The sequence below is a fragment of the Saimiri boliviensis genome, chromosome 8, assembly GCF_048565385.1.
Source record: "Saimiri boliviensis isolate mSaiBol1 chromosome 8, mSaiBol1.pri, whole genome shotgun sequence".
NCBI classification, from domain to species: domain Eukaryota; kingdom Metazoa; phylum Chordata; class Mammalia; order Primates; family Cebidae; genus Saimiri; species Saimiri boliviensis.
Genome location: NC_133456.1, coordinates 16,779,178 through 16,799,375, shown reverse-complemented (window position 1 = coordinate 16,799,375; position 20,198 = coordinate 16,779,178). Strand labels below are relative to the sequence as shown.

Below are 20,198 nucleotides of genomic sequence, written 5' to 3'. Positions count from 1 at the left end.
TGTTAACTGATGCATGACCATACCAAACTAACTATTTTGAGGGTGACAAAGGAATAATAAATTGCTCCTATGAGAAAGGAACAGTAGTGGGACAGTAAACATAAATGGGATAGGGCAAGTCTGTCAGTATCCAAAAATGTTTTAATTCATGACAGAGGGGATACGGGTATAAGAGACTGCAGGGGTCAGAGGTAGAAGGATGCAACGTGGACTCCTTGTGGAACGTGTGGAAAAGAAGTAGTTCTTGAGTTGTAAAGGATTTGGGTAGGGAGAGAGAAACAGGAACTGTATGCCTGGCAGTGGGGCATCTCAAGGGTTATTGTGGATGCAGAATGCATGTGGCATTTGGCATTTCAGCATGCCTCAATGGATGGGTTGGTTAGAGAGGCAAGCAGGCCCAGATTATCAAGGACCAGGAGTGCCAGGCCAAGTTTGTATTTAACTCTGCACACATTGGGAAACACTTAACATTTCTGAGCAACTAAGTGTTTCATGAGGAAAGCCTACTTGATAGAAACTTAGTCATCAGACCCACTGCTGTTAAGATTTGTACCTAGTCCTAGGCTAAGAAATTAACAGTGGGACCAGGGGTTCTATATAATATGTATTGTCAATTATGTGTAAGTGTATTGTTACATGAATTGTCAATAAAATATGTCTAGATTCAATAGTTTAGAATATACATGGACAAGGGGAGAGGAATTGGAAATTATGAGAGAAGAGATCTACTTTTTTCATTAAAAGTGAGGATTTGGCTGAGCACGGTGGCTCACGCCTGTAATCCCAGCACTTTGGGAGGCCGAGGTGAGCAGATCGCGAGGTCAGGAGTTCGAGACCAGCCTGGCCAACATGGTGAAACCCTGTCTCTACTAAAAATACAAAAAATTAGCCTGGCATGGTGGTGCGCACCTGTAATCCCAGCTACCTGGGAGGCTAAGGCAGGATAATTGCTTCAACTTGTGGTGAGGCAGAGGTTACAGTCAGCCAAGATCACACCCCTGCATTCCAGCCTGAGTGACAGAGCAAGACTCTGCCTCAAAAAAAAAAAAAAAAAAAAAAAAAAAAAAAGAGAGGATTTGAGCTACCTGACCTACCTCCGAGGCAGTTTCAGACAATCTAAAACTCATATTTCTTTCTTATTTCTTTTGAGACAGTCTCACTCTGTCACCCAGCTGCAGTGCAGTGGCGTGATCTCAGCTCACTGCAATCTCTGCCTCCCAGGTTCAAGCAGTTCTCCTGTCTCAGCTCAGACTCATATGTGGCTAATTTTTTTGTATTTTTAATAGAGATGGGGTTTCACCATGTTGACCATGCTGGTCTTAAACTCCTGACTTAGGTGATCCACTCACTTTGGCCTCCCAGAATGGTGGGATTACAGGCATGAGCCACTGTGCCCAGTTTAAAGCTCATATTTCTATTGAGATATGAGGCATAATCAAAATAGCATATGGACTGAGCATGGTGGCTCATGCCTATAATCCCACTTGGGAGGCTGAGGTGGGAGGATCCCTTGACCCTAGGAGGTCGAGATTGCAGTGAGCTGTGATTGTGCCACTCTGCTCCAACCCGGGTGACAAAGTGAGACTCTGTGCCCCCCCAAAAAAAGCATATGTTTATAATAGGACATATATCAAGTCTGTTATAAAATGCTTTAAATATATTAATTCATTTAACCTTCCCAACAACTCTGGGAAGTAGGTGCTTTTATTCTTTCTATTTTACAGTTAAAGAAACCAAAGTCATACAGCTCGTAAGGTTAGAGCTGAGATTCGAACCGAGGTGCTACAGTACTCTCATCCATGCCACCAACCACCTTTCTGATTTACTGAATGATAACAACAGTGATTCTGAATTCAGCACATCTTGCATTTTTGACTTTTTCTGTTTTTCGTATGCTCCTACTACTGCAGACCCAGTTTTTAAAATATACTGCCTACAGTGAAAATCCAATGTAACATATTTAGCTTACTTTTTCCCCCCACCAAACTTCTGTTTTAAAGGAGTTTTTATTATCCTTTACAGAATTAAACTGAATATTCTCCTCAAATAAGTTCATCAGTGGCTTTGGGGGCTGTATGGGTGAGTTATTAGGCATTATACCGTTAAATATTTTAGCATAAAAGGACTGAAAAAAAGTACCTATTAATGCACTACTCTTGAGTTTTCTTTCCCTATTTTTTCTGGTCTTTATCTCTACCTATAGGTCAGTTTTAAACTATGATAATTGTAAAATGACATTACTTTCTTTTCTTTGCATTATTTTTGTATTTGTCTTTTTGTTGCTGTTGTTGTTTTTGAGATGGAGTCTTGCTCTGTTGCCCAGTCTGGAATGCAGTGACGCGATCTCGGCTCACTGCAACCTCCACCTTCTGGGTTCAAGCAATTCTTCTGCCTCAGCCTCCCCAGTAGTTAGGACCACAGGTGTACATCACCACACCTGGCCAATTTTTTGTCTTTTTGGTAGAGACGAGGTTTCACCATGTTAGCCAGGATGGTCTCTATCTTCTGACCTTGTGATCCTCCTGCCTTGGCCTCCCAAAGTGTTGGGATTATAGGTGTGAGCCACCACGCCTGGCCCTGTTGTTTTTGAGACAGGGTCTCACCCTGTTACCCAAGTTGGAGTGCAATGGCACAATCTCAGCTCACTGCAACCTCCACCTCCCAAGCTCAAGTGATCCTCCCACTTCAACCTCCCAAGTAGCTAGGACTACAGGTGTGTGCCACCATGCCCGGCAGGTTTTTTGTATTTCTTTGTAGAAAGGGGGTTTTGCCATGTTGCCCAGGCTGGTATCCAACTCCTGAGCTCCAGCATTCTGCCCACCTTAGCCTCCCAAAGTGCTGGGATTACAAGCGTGAGCCACAGTGCCTGGCTTGTGTTTGTCTTCTAATACTAAAATTATAGTGTACATGAAATAGGAAAAGATTAGGGGATAATTCAGCACTTCCTTTGTTTGTTGAATAGTTGTTCTTCATTAACATTGTCCCTGACTTGCCTTTTCATCCAAAATTATCTTCTGCTAGATATATTTTCATTCAAAATACCCAAGAGTAACCAATATACCTAAATTTTTGTTCTTTTCCATCAACATTTTAGGAAGCAGGTAACATAAATCGATCACTGAGCTGCCTGGGCCAAGTGATTACCGCACTTGTTGACTTGAATAATGGAAAACAGAGACATGTTTGCTACAGAGACTCCAAACTTACCTTCTTACTAAGGGTAAAGTAGATTCTTGGATTCCTGGGCTCCTTTTGGTTATGCTAAGGTTGCTAGCGGGACAGTCTCTCAGCCTTGGTGGCAAGAGTGTACATTTTCTTTGCTTAAAAAGATCTTGTGATTTCTCACCTGAAAATGTGTCCATTCCTATCATTAAATAGGATTCCCTTGGAGGTAATGCCAAAACAGCCATAATTGCAAATGTTCATCCTGGATCAAGGTGTTTTGGGGAAACCCTGTCAACACTTAACTTTGCTCAAAGAGCCAAGCTGATTAAAAACAAGGTAAAATACTGGCATGTACTTTATTTAATACATGAGAAAAATACTTAAGTTTGCAGGATGCTTTTTTTGTGGTTGCCCTATTATTAACATTAACTTGTATTTATTTCTCTGTAAAAGCTTCTCTCACTGTATTCAGGATTTTTGTCTTATCTTTTCTACCCTTCTATATCACACATGTATTAAGAGACCTAGGTTAGGTCTATGGTTGTTACTGTTTGACTAGTTTTTTCTCTCTTTTTTTTTTTTTTGAGATGCAGTCTTGCTGTGTGTCACCCAGGCTGGAGTGCAGTGGCACAAACAAAGCACACTCTAGCCTCAACTTCCTGGGTTCAAGAGATCCTTCTGCCTCAGCCTCCTGTATAGCTGGAACCACAGGCATGTAGCACCGTGCCAGGCTAATTTTTTTGTTGTTGTTGTTTTTTGTACAGGCAGGGTCTTACTTTGTTGCCCAAGCTGGTCTCAAACTCTTGGGTTCAAGCAGTCTTCCTGCCTCCACCTTTCAAAGTGCTGGGAATACAGGGTGAGCCACTGTACCCAGCCGACAATTTTTTCTTAAGGGAAAGCAAATTAAGTGTATGAGTCTTTCCTCCTGCCAACAACCAATCAATCAGTTCTGCAGCAGACATCAGCTGGGTGTCCTGTGATTCAGTACCATTCTAACACTATATACCTGGAAATAGGGAGAGGTCTCACTGGTTAAATGCTCAGTCCCACAACACTGACCCTGACTTCTGATGCCAATTGCAAGCCCCAGCTTGTCCTATCTGTGCTTTCAGACCAACAGCCTGTAAATCAGGAGGTCTATGTTGCCGCTTTTCCTGGGCAAATCAGAAGACTATACATGTAGTCATATGTTTTATTTCCTTGGACTATGGAGTATTAGTAATATGAGAAGGAAATCATTAGAGCTTCCTGACCCTGTCTCTTAAGATTTACTAGAAGTCTTTGGAGATTATAGAACTGCAGCAACAGTTAGAATTATGATGTCACTGATGGGACAGTGATGTCAGAAGCACAGTAGTACCTTGTAATGAGGCTGGCCGTAAGAATCAGAAACAACTGGAAATGGCTGCTTAACATATAAAACAACAAAACCTTCTACTAGTCACTCTCAATGGTAAGCCCTGCTGCAGCCTATCAGTAGGAAGTGCTAGAGAATCTGGGACTTGTCAAAGGATGTGCTGTTTAAATGTTTCCCAGTGAGCAAATTGGGCCTACAGGAAGAATACAGAAGACCTTGGGGCTGTCACAGGCGGTTTTTTCCTTGCTGGAGTATTGGATATTTCACAGCTGAGTCCTCTGACTTGGTTGGTACTCAGCTTTTGGCACTCATTATCACCCTTTAGGTTTTGTTGACTTTTAAAAACTTTTTTTTTTTAGGCCAGGCGCGGTGGCTCACGCCTGTAATCCCAGCACTTTGGGAGGCCGAGGCAGGTGGATCACCTGAGGTCAGGAGTTTGAGACCAGCCTGACCAACATAGAGAAACCCCATCTCTACTAAAAACACAAAAAATTAGCCGGGAATGGTGGCACATGCCTGTAATCCCAGCTACCCGGGAGGCCAAAGCAGGAGAATGGCTTGAATCCGGGAGGCGGAGGTTGCGGTGAGCCAAGATCACGCCATTGCACTACAGCCTGGGCAACAAGAGCAAAACTCTGTCTCAAAAAAGAAAAAAAATATATATATATTTTTAATTAATAAACTTTATAGCAGATTTAGGTTCACTGCAAAATTGAACAGAACTTACAGAGAGATCCCATATATTCCCTGACACCACACATGTGTGACCTCCCTCACTCGACATCCCCACAGTGGCACATTTTGTTTCAGAGCCCTTTAACCTTTCAGAAGTTGTCTTAAAGAAGACATTTCTTTAAGAAAATGAAGATATCATTTAGTGTGGTTAAAAAAAAAAACAAAAAAGTGGAAGTGTCAAACCAACCCCTCCTTCTAAGAGGGCAATAAAAAAATAAAGGATGGATTCCTCTGGGGAAGGTTGCTTCTGCCGAGCTCAAGCCAGCCCTGTATGTCACCACACACTTAGAGGCTTCGTTCCTTCCCCATAGGGAGCTAGGAAAGAGTGGAAATGATACTCATTAGGGGTTTGCTGTTCTCCATTGAGAGGGCAGGGAAAGGTTGTTGTTCTCAGGGAAGGAAGTGTTAGGTGAACACACCCGAATCCTAAGTTTGACCCAGCCTAGCAACTCAGGGCTGGTCAGCTTTGGGGAAGAGAGCCTGGCTGAGGCTGTCTCTGGTTCCAGGTCTAAAAGCACAAGAAAAGGAATCTTCCTCCCCATTCGAGCATACTGTAATTCCTGCGGCCTTTTGACTATTAGGTGGTCATGAAGTTTTGTTTTATATTAATCGCTACAAATCATACCAAGCAAATGTAAACACAGAACTATACTACTCAAAAATCATTATTTAATCCTTCTTTAAAAATTCTTGCACAGGCGGTAGTAAATGAAGACACCCAAGGAAATGTGAGCCAGCTCCAAGCTGAAGTAAAGAGGCTCAAAGAACAACTGGCTGAGCTTGCTTCAGGACGGACACCACCAGAAAGCTTCCTGACCAGAGGTAGGATGACTATTCTGTCCTTTATCTTGGGGAAGACTGTGTACAAATAATAGTTTCAGAGCCCTTGGTGATTGACACACACAATAAGGCAACACAGCTTTTTCCACAAGTATCTCTTTCTGCTTATTTCTCCTATATAGGAACATAGTGCTTTGTTTGTAATCAGATACAGATACCATAGGCAGTGAGTTCTGTGAGATATGGTAGAAGGAGGAATTAAAATAATTTTTAATCCATAATTGCTAAAAAGAGATTAATTTCATTTGGATCCACTTCTCCATAGCATATGTAATCTATATATGTTTACTATAAGATAAGAGAGACTTATTTTTCTTCAAAGAATAGTAGTGGAGAATTAATTAACTGGAAATCCATAAAGCCAAGAGGGTGAATTATTAATAGATCTAAAGAGAAACTTATTTTTCTTTGAAGAACAACTAATATGTGGAATGGTAATTTGAAATCCGTGATCTGGTGATGATAGTCTCTCTCTCTATTTTTTTTTTTTTTTTTTTTTTTTTTTGAGATGGAGTCTCACTGTGTTGCCCAGGCTAGAGTATAGTGGCACAATCTCGGCTCATTGCTACTTCTGCCTCCCGGGCTTAAGTGATTCTCCCGCCTCAGCCTCTCGAGTAGCTGGGACTACCAGCACACACCACCATGCCCAGCTAATTTTTGTATTTTTAGTAGAGACAGGGTTTCACCATATTGGTCAGACTGGTCTCAAACTCCTGACCTCAAGTGATCCGCCGGCCTCAGCCTCCTAAAGGGCTGGGATTACTGGCGTGAGCCACCACGCCCGGCCACAGTGTCATTCTTTTAGATTAGTTGAGAACAAGCAATTAAAGACTATCTGTTCTCTTGGTTTCGAAATGTCTTAAATATTTTTCCCCCCTTTCTTACTGGATCAATTACAGACAAAGAGAAGACTAACTATATGGAATATTTCCAGGAAGCAATGCTATTCTTTAAGAAATCTGAACAGGAAAAGAAGGTAGGAAATGGAATTAGTAATAAAGGAGATTCAGGATAGTTTCGGTTTTCACTGTGTGGTTTTAATTGCCTTACTAAGTGAAATAAATAATACCAAGTAAATAAAGAAAGTAATGGAAGGCTGTGAAAAGTCTAATTTTGTTTTTAAGATTAAATTTGAAGTGAGTATTTGTTGCTGGGCTTATGAAAATTTAAGGAAGCTGAATTATTTTTCATGTTTAACCAAATTATTAATTTCTTTAAGTCTCTGATAGAAAAAGTTACCCAATTAGAAGACCTCACTCTCAAAAAGGAAAAATTTATTCAGTCTAATAAAATGATTGTGAAATTCCGAGAGGATCAAATAATACGCTTGGAAAAGCTTCACAAGGAATCCCGGGGAAGTTTTCTGCCTGAGGAGCAGGATCGTTTGCTCTCAGAATTAAGGGAAGAGATTCAAACTCTGCGAGAACAAGTGAGTACAGGGCATCTATAATATTTCTAAAAATAAAAGAAGTTCAAATGTAAATTTGTCACCAAGTACTTGTTCTTTAGTGCAATAGAAATTGTTGTAAATGAATTCTACTGACAGTGTGATTGCATAAATCCTTTACCTGCCTTTTCAAAATAGTTTTAAAGGGAAGAGTAGGGAAAAAGGAAGAATTTGTTGTGACGTCACTACATAGTATGCAACTCTAGCAGACCACGCAGAATTTCACCCCATGGGCAGTTGTGGTTATCTGAGTCAGTAGCCTTTTTAGAGTTGTACCTTTTAAATTGTTTGTCGTTTTTCCTTTTCCCTAGGAATGACAGGTCATACAGGTACATTTTGGAAATAAACCAAAATCTGTTCTTAGCTTCTTATCTCTCCAGAGTTTTTAGTGAACATTCAAACTAATATGGGTGGATGGATATTTTTACTTTTGTTTCTCCTATACATTTTTCTCTGCTTTGCTTTTTTCAGTTAATCATGGTCAACAAGATTCATTTGGTCCTTGTTCTTTTCGGTGTGTTGATATAACTAGTCTCCTTAGCATGAAAAGCCTTCCATAATGTATACCCTTGTGCTTACCTCCTTAGGTGGGTGAACATTTCAAGGGTCTAGACGCCAAATGAGAATAGCAGAGTTATAGGACATGAGTGTTTTCAAACTGATCATAAATGCCAAGTTGCTTTCCACGGTGGTTGCAGAAGGGCATCACCAGCAGTGTATGTGCATACCTAGTTTTCAAATGGCTTTTTACAGGAACTGATTCACTAAGGAAATGTAAATATATAATGCAGGTTATTCTTCTGTGTTGCAGATAGAGCACCATCCCAGAGTTGCCAAGTATGCTATGGAGAATCATTCCCTCAGGGAAGAAAACAGAAGACTGAAATTGTTAGAGCCTGTGAAAAGAGCCCAAGAAATGGATGCCCAGACCATTGCAAAACTAGAAAAAGCTTTCTCTGAAATAAGTGGCATAGAGAAAAGTGACAAAAGTAAGAAACGATTGTTGTATATAATGCCATATAGGAAGGGGCTGTTAAAGGGCATTTGTAGTACCTTGTGACTAGGGTCTTCATTTTAGCCTCCAGGCCTTCTGTGCTAATGTCTTATATACATATTCTTTTATGTTATAAAAAGGCATTTACTAAACTTTTTTTCCTCAAAAATCGCAGGGCATAAACTATGTAAGCTAATAGATATAACAAAAAAATACTCATTGTATTTCTGTTTTATTGATAAAAATATTGATGCAGATAATACAAATTTTTATTAAATTTTCCTGTTTAAAGTATTTGCAATGAAAAGTGCTTAACTAATCAAACATGAATAAACATAGAGTTTATCAATCCAGTTAGGTCTGTGCAATATAAGAGATGTAGAGAGGTCAGACTCATAATCCATCCAGCACAGTGTTTGGGTTCTGATGTTGTGGTTACCAGTGTACTCATTCTGTTGTTACGCGTTTCTTTCATGAGTTTCACATACTATGTAAAAAGTGGTTTAGTTAGTACTAAGTCTGCCTTATAGGCTTGACAGCTGTTGGTGTTAATGCCTTGGGACTTAGTAACAAAGTCTGTGTTTGCCCAGTATTAGAGTTAATATTTTCATGGTCTTTTATCATAGACTTGGCATTTGTTTCATTTTAGGTTGAAATTGAGAAAGTTCTAACCTTTTTTTTCCTACATTCATAAAGAAGACGGTCTCTTTGCTTTTTAAAATTTCTTTTTTTAAACCTTCCATTCTGTTATGACTGAATAGAATAAGATTTAGAGTAACTGGTTTGGGGAGAGACTAAGACATTAGATGCAAAATTACTATCAGGTTTTCTGTTGTTTTTTGAGACATAGGTTTTCTGTTGTTTTTTGAGAAGGAGGTTTTCTGTTGTTTTTTCTCCCTCTGTCGCCTAGGCTGTAGTGCAATCTCTGCCCACTGCAACCTCCACCTCCCATGTTCAAGCGATTTTCTTGCGTCAGCCTCCCTCCTGGAATTACAGGCACGCACCTCATGCTGAGCCAATGTTTACATTTTTGGGGGAGACAGAGTTTTGCCATATTGGCCAGGCTGGTCTTGAACTTCTGGCCTCAAATGATCCACTGGCCTCGGCCTCCCAAAGTGCTGGGATTACAGGTGTGAGCTACCATGCCTGGCTTAGGTTTTCTGTTTTATTTAAACTACTTTTTCCTACAGTGCCCTTTATTTTGTTGACCATTTTGTTTTGGGCCCTATAATACCTTGACTTACTCCCTTCAGAAGATAACTAATGTCTGGATCTCATCAGTTTCTAAACATTTATCATTCTGTAAACAACTTTTATGTGAAATTTCCCCATACTGAAACTCAGTGGACTCTCTTCAATATAGTAAGCATTTTCTGAAAATTAATATTTTCTACCTGGCAGATGATACTGGGTTCTCACAACCTGCTACCCTTGCTATTTGTCTACTTTTCTAAATAATTCCTTGGCTGTTAACATTAGCTGCTACTTACTCCTGCCAGATTCAATGGCTGCTGTTTCTCCAGCTAGTATTAGGTGTGCCGTACTTTTGTCATTGTTTGTTCATTCTCCTAATGGAAAAGGTGTTGTCTTAACTGTGCTGCTCCATCCTGTGGCTTCTGCTTCTTAAGCATGACTTCTAATCCGCCTTGGCACACTGTGTCACATCCTGTGCCTTCTGCTTAGTTACAAGCTTTTATATTTTAGGGCTCACCTTCCAACCCACTTCTCATTTTTTCCTCCTTGTGGCCCAAATGTGATAACTGACAGAGAACGTAGAAAATGTGTCCTGTTATTTTTCTTTTTCAAACACTGAAGTTGTAAAGCTAGGGATGGTGGCATGCATCTGCAGTCCCAACTACTTGGGAGGCTAAAGCAGGAAAGTCACTTGAGACCAGAATTTGGGGCTTTACTACACTATGATCATGCTTGTGAATAGCCACTGCACTCTAGCCTGGGCAACATAGTGAGGCCCTGTGTTTAAAAAAAAAAAAAAAAAAAAAAAAAAAAAAGACTTAGATTATTTTCTTATTAACAGATCAGCAAGGATTTTCTCCTAAAGCTCAGAAAGAGCCATGTTCATTTGCAAACACTGAGAAGTTAAAAGCACAACTCCTGCAAATTCAGACAGAGCTGAATAATTCAAAGCAAGAATATGAAGAATTTAAAGAACTTACTAGGTAAAGTCTAAATACATATGCATGCACGCTTATTTTCTTTTAGTGTTCACTTGCTGTAGTGTTAATACTGATCATTCAGTTGGGCATTTTACTTTAAATATTAAACTCTCATAGTAGCAACTACTTGGACATGAAGAAAAAGAGCATGCTTCTAGCTCTTTACTAATACATTTAATGCACTAGGTGTTTTAAGCAGATTTTTCCTGTTGAGATGAGTGTCTATTGAACTTACATAGTGAATTATTTAAATTTAAATTTGTTAATCAGAGTTGGTAAGATTTTTAAGTTTAGGTTTGTTAATATTCCTACTTGATTTTCATTATGTAAAAGCAAAAATAAGTCACATTCATATTATAACTAAGATAAATCTTACCCTAAAATATAAACAAATGTTTGGTTCAGAAATGACATATCACATGTGGTATCATCATGGACCATCTGGACTTTTGAATTTGAGCTCTACCATTTACTAGTTGAATCCCTTAAACAGTCATCAGTCTCTGAGCTGTAGTTTACCAAACTGGAGAATGAAGGGAATAATCTGAGAGAATAGAGAATATTTCTGATTTAGAGATAACTATAAAGTTAAGCAAGAGCATAAACTGTAAAGTACTCTATAAATGTTTGACATTACTTATTACATGAAATACTTGGTTTTACAACATCTCTTAGGAAAAGGCAGCTAGAATTGGAATCAGAGCTTCAGTCTTTGCAAAAAGCGAACCTTAATCTTGAAAACCTTTTGGAAGCAACAAAAGCCTGCAAGCGGCAAGAAGTTTCTCAGCTGAATAAAATTCATGCTGAAACACTTAAGGTAAGTCATATGAACAATACTTCCACCTTAAATCAGTCTTATGTCATCTTATTAATAATGGAGAGAGTCTGCATGGTCTGTCTCCAGACATAGATGACATCCCTTGCAGGTAGTTAACACCAGTGTCACACTGGTACTTGGGTTTAGATGTATTCCCCGAGTGGTAGGGTGGGGTAGGAAAGAATTCAGCATTTGGAATCAAATTTGAATGTGCTGCTAACTTTAGGCAGGGTTTCCTAACATCTGAGCCTTATCTTTACTTTCTCTAAATTGGGAATAAAGGTAATCTACTTGCAGAGTTTTAGAGCACTAAATGAAATAGATAAGCTGCCTGGTACCTGGCAGATACCAATACAATGGCAGCTGTTGCTATAGTGTAACACGTCCTCAAAGCTTTCAGTAGAATAGAAACTCTAAAAGGCAAAGGCCACTGAGGGATCACAGGTGCCACTGGAAATAACAGGAGAGGTTTTTGCCCTAAATAACCACAGCCCTCATAAAAGGAAAAAAAAAAGTGGTGAGCATCTGAGAATGAGGAGAGAGAAGGGAAATACGCAAGGGAAACAAAAGGTTGAGGAGGTGCTGCTGATGCTGGTGATTTCAGCTTTTGTATCAAATTCTCTGAAGGTTAAAAAAAAATTGCCTTAGTTGGGTATGGTGGCACAGGCCTGTAGTCCCAGCTACTTGGGAGGCTGAGGCAAGAGGATTGCTTGAGCCCAGGAATTCAAGTCCAGCTTGAATTCAAGTTCTTTTCAATAAAAGAAAGAGAGAAGACAGAAAGCCTTTCCTTATGTCTTAAAATATAAATAGACGTTTATTTATAATGATTGTTTTTAGTAGTGGTGCTTTTTGTGTCACTTAATGGAAGACTAAGTAATTGTATTAATTAGAATAGGTAATTTACGTGACTGAAATAATACTGTAGCCTTTTAGCACAGTAGAATTATGGAGCTTGTTAACACCATGGCATTCTAGTTCCTATGTCTGTCTTTTATAACTGAGCAAACAGGACTCAGAGGATTAGAAGCTTTGCCAAGAGTGGCACAGCAATTCAGAGCCTTTGTTGTTGTTGTTTTAGTTGTACATGTACTATATGAATACATTCTCTTTGTTTAAAAGAAATATACATATTTCAAGTTATGGTTAAAATTCCTTTTCAGCATCACTGCCAGTCTGGATCTAATCTAGTCCTTTATTCCCCCATCCCCGGAGATAGTTTAATCTTTTTTCTTAGCATTTTTATACTGTAAATATATAGAGACTGAGAAAACACATAAAATTGTTTCCTAGATTGTTTATTGTTTTGCCTTTTTTTAAAAGTCATTCTCACATGTTATTCCACAATATGCTTTTCTTAACTCAGGGATATGCCTTGGATCTTTCCACGTTAACTGGTACCTCGGGCCTCATTTGGATATGAGGCTTAAGGAGTATGAGCTTCATACCAGTTAATGTGGAAAGATCCAAGGCATATCTCTTGAGGGACAGGAGAATTATAGAGCTCGAATTACAGAGCTTGAAGCACCGTGAGGGAGGGATATGGTGCTCATTTTAACCCTAGGTTTCTATGGCTTAGGTAGATGGTTTCCAGTGCAAGCATTCTCTAGGGGTGGATTCCATTACAGGAGAAGTGGTCATTTTAGGATGTCTTACCGTTGGTGTGAGTCAAGCTGAAGCTCCCTCGCAGTGTCTGTACCCTGTGCCTTCCCAGCATGGACGCACCCCTTTCCCAGCACTGTCCACAGGAACTGGCATGTCAGGCTTGTTAATGTTTGACCATCTGATGAGTAGAAAAATAGGGTCTTGCTGTTAAAGTTTTAATTCTCATTTCTCTGATTTCAAATATCTTTTCATATGTTTGTGTCCATTTGTATATCCTTTTTGCTTAAAAAAAAAAAAGAGCCCATTTTACTATTGGTTGTTTATATTTTTCTTCAGGTTTTGTTTTTATGTAATAAGCATTTGTTTGTTAGGTATACTGCCAATATATTCCTCCATCATGTTGCTTGTCTTTCATCTTTACATGTGATGCTTTTGTTATATACAAGTTTTCTATTTTTTATGCTCCAAGAATGCAAAGAAAAGAAAAAACGTTTTATATTTTTGATGGAGGCAGGTTTATTGACCTTTTATCTTTATGAGTTTTTTGCGTTTAATTTTGCTTTTACATTGAAGTGTTTGTGTATCTGCTATTTTTCTTTCAAATGGTATGAGAAAGGGATTTAATTTAAAAAAATACAGCTAGGCTCAGTGGCTCACACCTGTAATCTCAACACTTTGGGACACAGAAGGGGGAGGATTGCTTGAGTCCAAGAGTTCAAGACCAGCCTGGGCAACATAGTAAGACCCTACCTATGCCAAAAAAAATTTTTTTTTTAAATTAGCCAGGTTTGGTGGCATGCACCTTTGGTCTCAGCTATTCCTGATACTTGAAATTTCCATACAAAAATTGTTGTATTTCTGGGCTGGGCATGGTAGCTCATGCCTTTAATCCTAGCACTTTGGAAGGCCAAAGTGAACGGAGCACTTGAAGCCAGGAGCTCGAGACCAGCCTGGCCAACATGGCAAAACCCTATCTCAACTAAAAATACAAAAATTAGCCGGGTGTGGTGGCATGTGCCAGTAGTTCCAGCTACTTGGGAGGCTGAGACATGAGAATCACTTGAACCCAGAACATGGAGGTTATAGTGAGCCAAGACCATGACACTGCACTCCAGCCTGTGTGATAGAGCAAGATTCTGTCTCAGAAATAATAATAATTTTATTTCTGGACTTTGTATTTCTTCCCAGTGTTTTATTTGAATGTACATAAGCTAATAATGTACTGTTTTAATATAATTTACTATAATGTAATGTGCTATTTTAATGGCCATACTCCCATACCCTTATGTATTTTTATATCAGATGGGGAAGTCTCCCTAATTTGTTCTTTTATTTTTTATTTTTGAGAGACAGGGTCTCAATCTATTACCCAGGCTGGAGTGCAATGGCGTGATAGATAATAGCTCACTGCAACCTAGAATACCTGGGCTCAGGGGATCCTCCTGCCTCAGCTTCCCAAGTAGCTAGGACTGCAGACCTGGGACACCATGCCCAGCTAATTAAAACAGTTTTTTTTGGTAGAGACAGGATCTCACTATGTTGCTCAGGCTGGTCTTGGACTTCCAGCCTCAAGTGAGCCTCCTCTTCTCAGCCTCCCAGGGTGTTGGGATTATATCCATGAACCACCATGCCTACCTTGTTCTTTTTGTCTTGTCTCTTCTTATACATTTATTCTTCATATGAAATTAAATATCAGCTCATTAGGTTTCCTTTTTAAAAACTGTGTTAGAATTTTGCTTGGGACTGCATTGAATTGATACATTTATTTCCACTTGGGCATTTTTATGCTGTGTCTCAAGGATACTTTTTCCTTTCTTTTCATAAATAGTATTTCAATTTTAACCTCTCTAGTCACAAAATTATTAAATATGCCCTTCTAAAATATGTGCTAATGTTTTCCATAATCATTTTTTTGCTGCAGATTATAACTACACCAACCAAGGCCTACCAGCTTCGTTGCCGACCAGTACCAAAATTAAGCCCTGAAACGGGAAACTTTGGCTCTCTATGCACTCAGAATTCTAGCATGTTAGATAATGATATATTAAATGAGCCAGTTCCACCTGAGATGAATGAACAAGCTTTTGAGGCCATTTCTGAAGAGCTTAGAACAGTGCAGGTAACGTTTTGTTCTAGAAAAAATTAATAAGTAGACATCCATTTAAATAAATTTTCTTGGTTATTTTAATTTCCCATAATTTGCAGTGTTCAAAAGTGCTTAGTATTAAAATCATATCTTTTTAAATGTGGGTTTAGAAACATTCGTAGCTTGGAAATCAGCCTACTCTTGCTTTTTGTCTCTGCTTTGCAATCTTTAGCAAGTCATTCTTCAATCTCCAAGGGCTTTGGTTCCCTAGTTCCAGAACTGGTTTATATAGCACAGTGTTGTATCTGCTAAAGAAAGTTAAAAGAGGCCGGGCGCAGCGGTTCATGCCTGTAGTCCCAGCTTTTGGGAGGCCCGATCACTTGAGGTCAGGAGTCTGAGACCAGCCTGACCATCATGGTCAAACTCCGTCTCTACTTAAAAAAAAAAAAAATTAGCTGGGTGTGGTGGCTATGCCTATAATCCTAGCTACTTAGGAAGCCGAGGCAGGAGAATCCCTTGAACCCAGGAGGCAGAGGTTGCAATGAGCCAAGATCACACCACTGTACTCCACCTGGGTGACAAGAGCGAAACTGCGTCTCAAAAAAAAAAGAAAGTTAAAAGAATCTTATTATAAATCAAATTTTAGGCAACTTTGAGTGTATTTGAAATAATGTGAAATTTGATTATTCCAGAATTTTTATGGTTTCGTAATTTTTTAAAAAAGGTTTTCTACTGTGCAGTAAAACTTGGAGTGAGCCAGACCACCCCAAATCCCAGTAGTTTGTCTTTTCCAGGCCGTGGGAGCCTTTCCGGTGAGGTAACCCCACGAAGCCCTGAGGAAGCCTTTTAGAAGTCTCAAGAAGTATCTACTTAAATGGACCACAGGTGTAAATCTGAAACATTAGAAATCATTTCGTATAATAACCTTTTGATATTGTTTTCTGGCTCCAAACAGGCCTTTGATACCTTTGTTCATTGGAGGTTTTGAATTTGTTGTTTTTTTGTTTGTTTGCTTTTTGTTTGTTTGCTTTTTGTTTTTGTCTCTTTAATGCAGAAGAAATGGGGTAATGTTTGAGAATTCCATTAAAAGAAATTTTGATGACTGAAGTTTGTGTGTTGCAGGAACAAATGAGTGCTCTTCAAGCCAAATTGGATGAAGGAGAGCATAAAAACCTAAAGCTTCAGCAGCATGTTGACAAACTGGAACATCATTCTACCCAAATGCAGGAGGTGAGACCAAGAGCATAGTGTCTGAAAATGTATGAAGTACTCTCAAATGTTTCCTTGATGTAAGTTTGAGGATTCCTCGAGAATCCTCAAACATCCTTGAGTATGTATGAGACATACTCAGAGAGTATCACAGAAAGAAAATGTCACACAGCCTCAGTCAAGGCTTATTTGAGTTGTATTATCTGCCTTGTTACTTAGCATGCTGCTCTGATAATGAGACAGGCATGCACAGTCTGCGTTTGGCTGACTTAGTCAATAATGCAAATGGATCTCTTGCTGTGTGTTTAGAAGAAAACAAGATGGACTGTCTGTGGCCTTGCAGTTAATCATCTTTACTGTCGTTCATGGGGACAGCCAGTTTTCTTCTGGTCAGAGACTTTAAAACTAAACTTATGACACCAGGCACGGTGGCTCACACTTGTAATCCCAGCACTTTGGGAGGCTAAGTGGGTAGATCATCTGAAGTCAGGAGTCCAAAACCAGCCTGGTCAACATGGTGAAACCCCGTCACTACTAAAAATACAAAAATTAGGTGGGTATAGTGGCACGCGCCTGTAATCTCAGCTATTCAGAAAGCTGAGACGGGAGAACCCCAGGAGGTAGAGGTTACAGTGAGCTGAGATTGCACGCACTTGCTCTTTTGAGCAAGACTCTGTCTCAAAAAAAGAAAGAAAGAAACAGGTTATTGATTTGGAGTGCGTCTTAGCATGCTAATATTTCGTTTCCAGTAAATTTATCTTTTTTCCCCATAGCTTTTCTCATCAGAAAGAACTGATTGGACCAGACAGCAGCAAGAGCTTCTCTCACAGTTGAATGTCCTTGAAAAGCAACTTCAAGACACTCAAACTAAAAATGACTGTAAGTTATTCAATCAGGAGCTTTGTGACTTGAAGGAATACTGTAACTCATTATCTTTTTATCCTTATTAATAAATGCTCTTCCTGTTTTTGGTTGGTTGCTTTGTTTGTTGTTTGATAACCAGACTGGAATTTGCATGCACTGGTAAATAATAGTAATATATCATAAAAGGTAAATTTCTTCATCATGGCCCACAAACAAATGATATAAATGTTTGCTCAAAGTTTGTTTGTTTGTTTGTTTTTGAGACAGTCTCACTTAGTCACCCAGGCTGGTGTGCATTGGCATGATCTCTGCTCACTGCAACCTCCGCCTCCCAAGTTCAAGGGATTCCCCATCTCAGCCTCCTGAGTAGCTGGGATTACAGAAGTGCGTTACCACACCTGGCTAATTGTTTTGAGGGGAGAGAGGGATTTGTTTGTTTTGAGGCAGAGAGTCTTGCTCTGTCACCCAGGCATTGGTGTGATCTCGGCTCACTGCAACCTCCGCCTCCCCAGGTTCAAGCTATTCTCCTGTCTCAGCTTCCCAGGTAGCTGGAATTACAGGCCTGTATCATCGGGCCTGGCTAATTTTTTTTTGTAATTTTAGTAGAGATGTCGTTTCGCCATGTTGGCTAGGCTGGTCACAAACTCCTGACCTCAGGTGATCCTCCTGCCTTGGCCCCCCCAAAGTGCTGGGATTATAGGCTTGAGCCACCGTGCCCAGCCTGCTTAATGTTTTAAATAAGCTGTTTTGAAAATGAAGCGTCTTGAATTCGTGAGTGTTTTAATATTAACAAAGCATAGGTTATATATTTGTAGATGTGGGAATATCATTTGAGTTCCAGTTTTTTCACTTTATTTTTCCCTTCATCAAAGTATTTGCAGTGGTTGGTAATAAAGCTAAAACAAAAATAGCCATTCTATTTTCTTGAACTTAAAAGTTAACTAATTCTATTTGTAGTTGTAGTTGTCTTACAAGACCTGAAGTATTTAACCCATGTTGCAAAGTTTAGGCACATTTTCAAGGAATTTTCAATAACTAAGATTAGCTCACCTAAAATATGTTAAAGCTTTTGATTTTTTTTTTTCTTAAGAGTTTTGTTTGTTTGTTTGAGACAGGGTCTCACCCAGGCTGGAATGCAGTGGCGTGATGTCGGCTCACTGTAGCCTCTACCTCCCAGGCTCAAGCAATCCTCCCACCTTAGCCTCCTGAGCAGCTGGGACCACAGGTGCTCACCACCATACCCAGTTAATTTTTGTATTTTTGGTAGAGACAGGGTTTTGTCATTTTGCTCAGGCTGGTCTCAAAGTCCTGACCTCAAGCATTCCACCTGCATCAGCCTCTGAAAGTACTGGTATTACAAGCATGGGCCACTGTGCCCACCCTCATAATAAGAGTTTTGAAGCACATTTTACAGGAGAAATGTAGAAAAGTCAAGTAACCTACAAGTCAGGGACAGATGTTAACTCTTTTTCCATAGAAATTTACCAAAAGCCATGTGCAAGGGAGAAGAAAAAAAACAGAAATCTCAGTGCTGTTAGGTACCCACCACCTAATTGTTCAACATTTTTCCTTAAAATAGTTTCTTTGACTTGTTTTTGCTAATTGTGGGAATAGTACCTATCAAATTTATTTGCCTGCTTTAGGAAGCCTGTTGAGGATATGTTTTATTTGTTTTTTAGTTTTGAAAAGTGAGGTACATGACTTGCGAGTAGTCCTTCATTCTGCTGACAAGGAGCTTTCTTCCGTGAAATTGGAATATAGTGCATTCAAAAAGAGTCAGGATAAAGAACTCAACGCACTTTCTGAAAGACACATCCATGTACAGCTTCAATTAGATAATGCCAGGTAGAGTTGTTCTCTTATGGTTTCAAATTGCTTGACTGGCTGTAATCTAGGACTGTTTGAAGTTGCAAGTTTTATGAACCCAACTCAAAGCAGGTAAACAAATAAAAATGATAATTCACTGGCTCCAATATTGGGAAACCCCAGAGGTGATATTGGTTTCAGGAACAAACTAGACTGAATCTCTAACAATATTGTTAGTGTTTTATGTCTCTCATCTCTGCTTTATTCTATGTGTTGCTCTTATTCCCTCCTATTATTGAGGTCCTTCGTCTATGTAGCAAGGAACAGATAGCCTCAAACAGCTCAATATTTTGGCTCCCAACATAAAAACCCCTGTAAAGAAATCCTTTCTCCCAACAGCCATGTATTAATCCCAGAGAAAGTCTGAATTTGTTTTGCTTGAGTCATCTGCTCACCTTTGGACCAGTCAGTTACCCAGGTTTGAGATGGCACTGGCCCAACATAGAGTAATGTGCCTGCTCTAGAGGGAAAGGTATACTGTTACTAGAAAGGACAGTGTAAGGTAGACCACAACAATAGTTGTCACTGCCGTGCACACTTACTCTACAAAGGCCGGCTGGTTAGTCAAGTGCTGGTAATCTTGAAACAAATGTAATCTCAGAGGTAAATAGCTTATTGTTTGTTATTTGCTGTTTCTTTTTTCTTCTTGCTAATTTCAACCTTTTGTATAACGTAGTACTTTTTGATGATGTCTCCTGTGTCTATGGCCTAATTTGATAATAGACATGAATATTATACTGTGAATGTGATATGAATGTAACTGTTCGCTGTGGAAAAGCTGCTAATAGGCAGCCTTGAATTTAATTTTTGTAGATGTTACAGAGCTTAAAATCTGTAGCTGTTAAGTGTTTTTTTTGGATATACAACCAGAAATTGAAAGGAAGAAAACTTGAGATCTGCAGGCCAAATCTACCTATACATACATTTTTCTTGGGCCTTCCCAGTGGTTAAAGAAAGATAAATAAACACAGCATTTTTAAAATTGAATATTTTCTTATAAAAATCTGTATTTCAGCATCCTCTAGTGGAATCATACAATTTG

General features: G+C 39.3%; 1 protein-coding gene across 1 annotated transcript in view; it reads left to right on the top strand.

Annotated features, from left to right (window-relative positions):
• KIF15 (kinesin family member 15) overlaps positions 1-20,198 on the top strand; it is a 73,977-nt gene that overhangs the window by 26,582 nt on the left and 27,197 nt on the right. The window contains exons 9-20 of the mRNA XM_003926232.4: positions 3,095-3,220; positions 3,379-3,501; positions 5,956-6,079; positions 6,997-7,073; positions 7,317-7,526; positions 8,356-8,533; positions 10,574-10,715; positions 11,388-11,529; positions 15,053-15,250; positions 16,340-16,447; positions 17,200-17,305; positions 18,970-19,135. Of these exons, the coding sequence (XP_003926281.2) occupies positions 3,095-3,220; positions 3,379-3,501; positions 5,956-6,079; positions 6,997-7,073; positions 7,317-7,526; positions 8,356-8,533; positions 10,574-10,715; positions 11,388-11,529; positions 15,053-15,250; positions 16,340-16,447; positions 17,200-17,305; positions 18,970-19,135 (1,700 nt within the window). The remainder of the gene's footprint in view (positions 1-3,094; positions 3,221-3,378; positions 3,502-5,955; positions 6,080-6,996; positions 7,074-7,316; positions 7,527-8,355; positions 8,534-10,573; positions 10,716-11,387; positions 11,530-15,052; positions 15,251-16,339; positions 16,448-17,199; positions 17,306-18,969; positions 19,136-20,198) is intronic.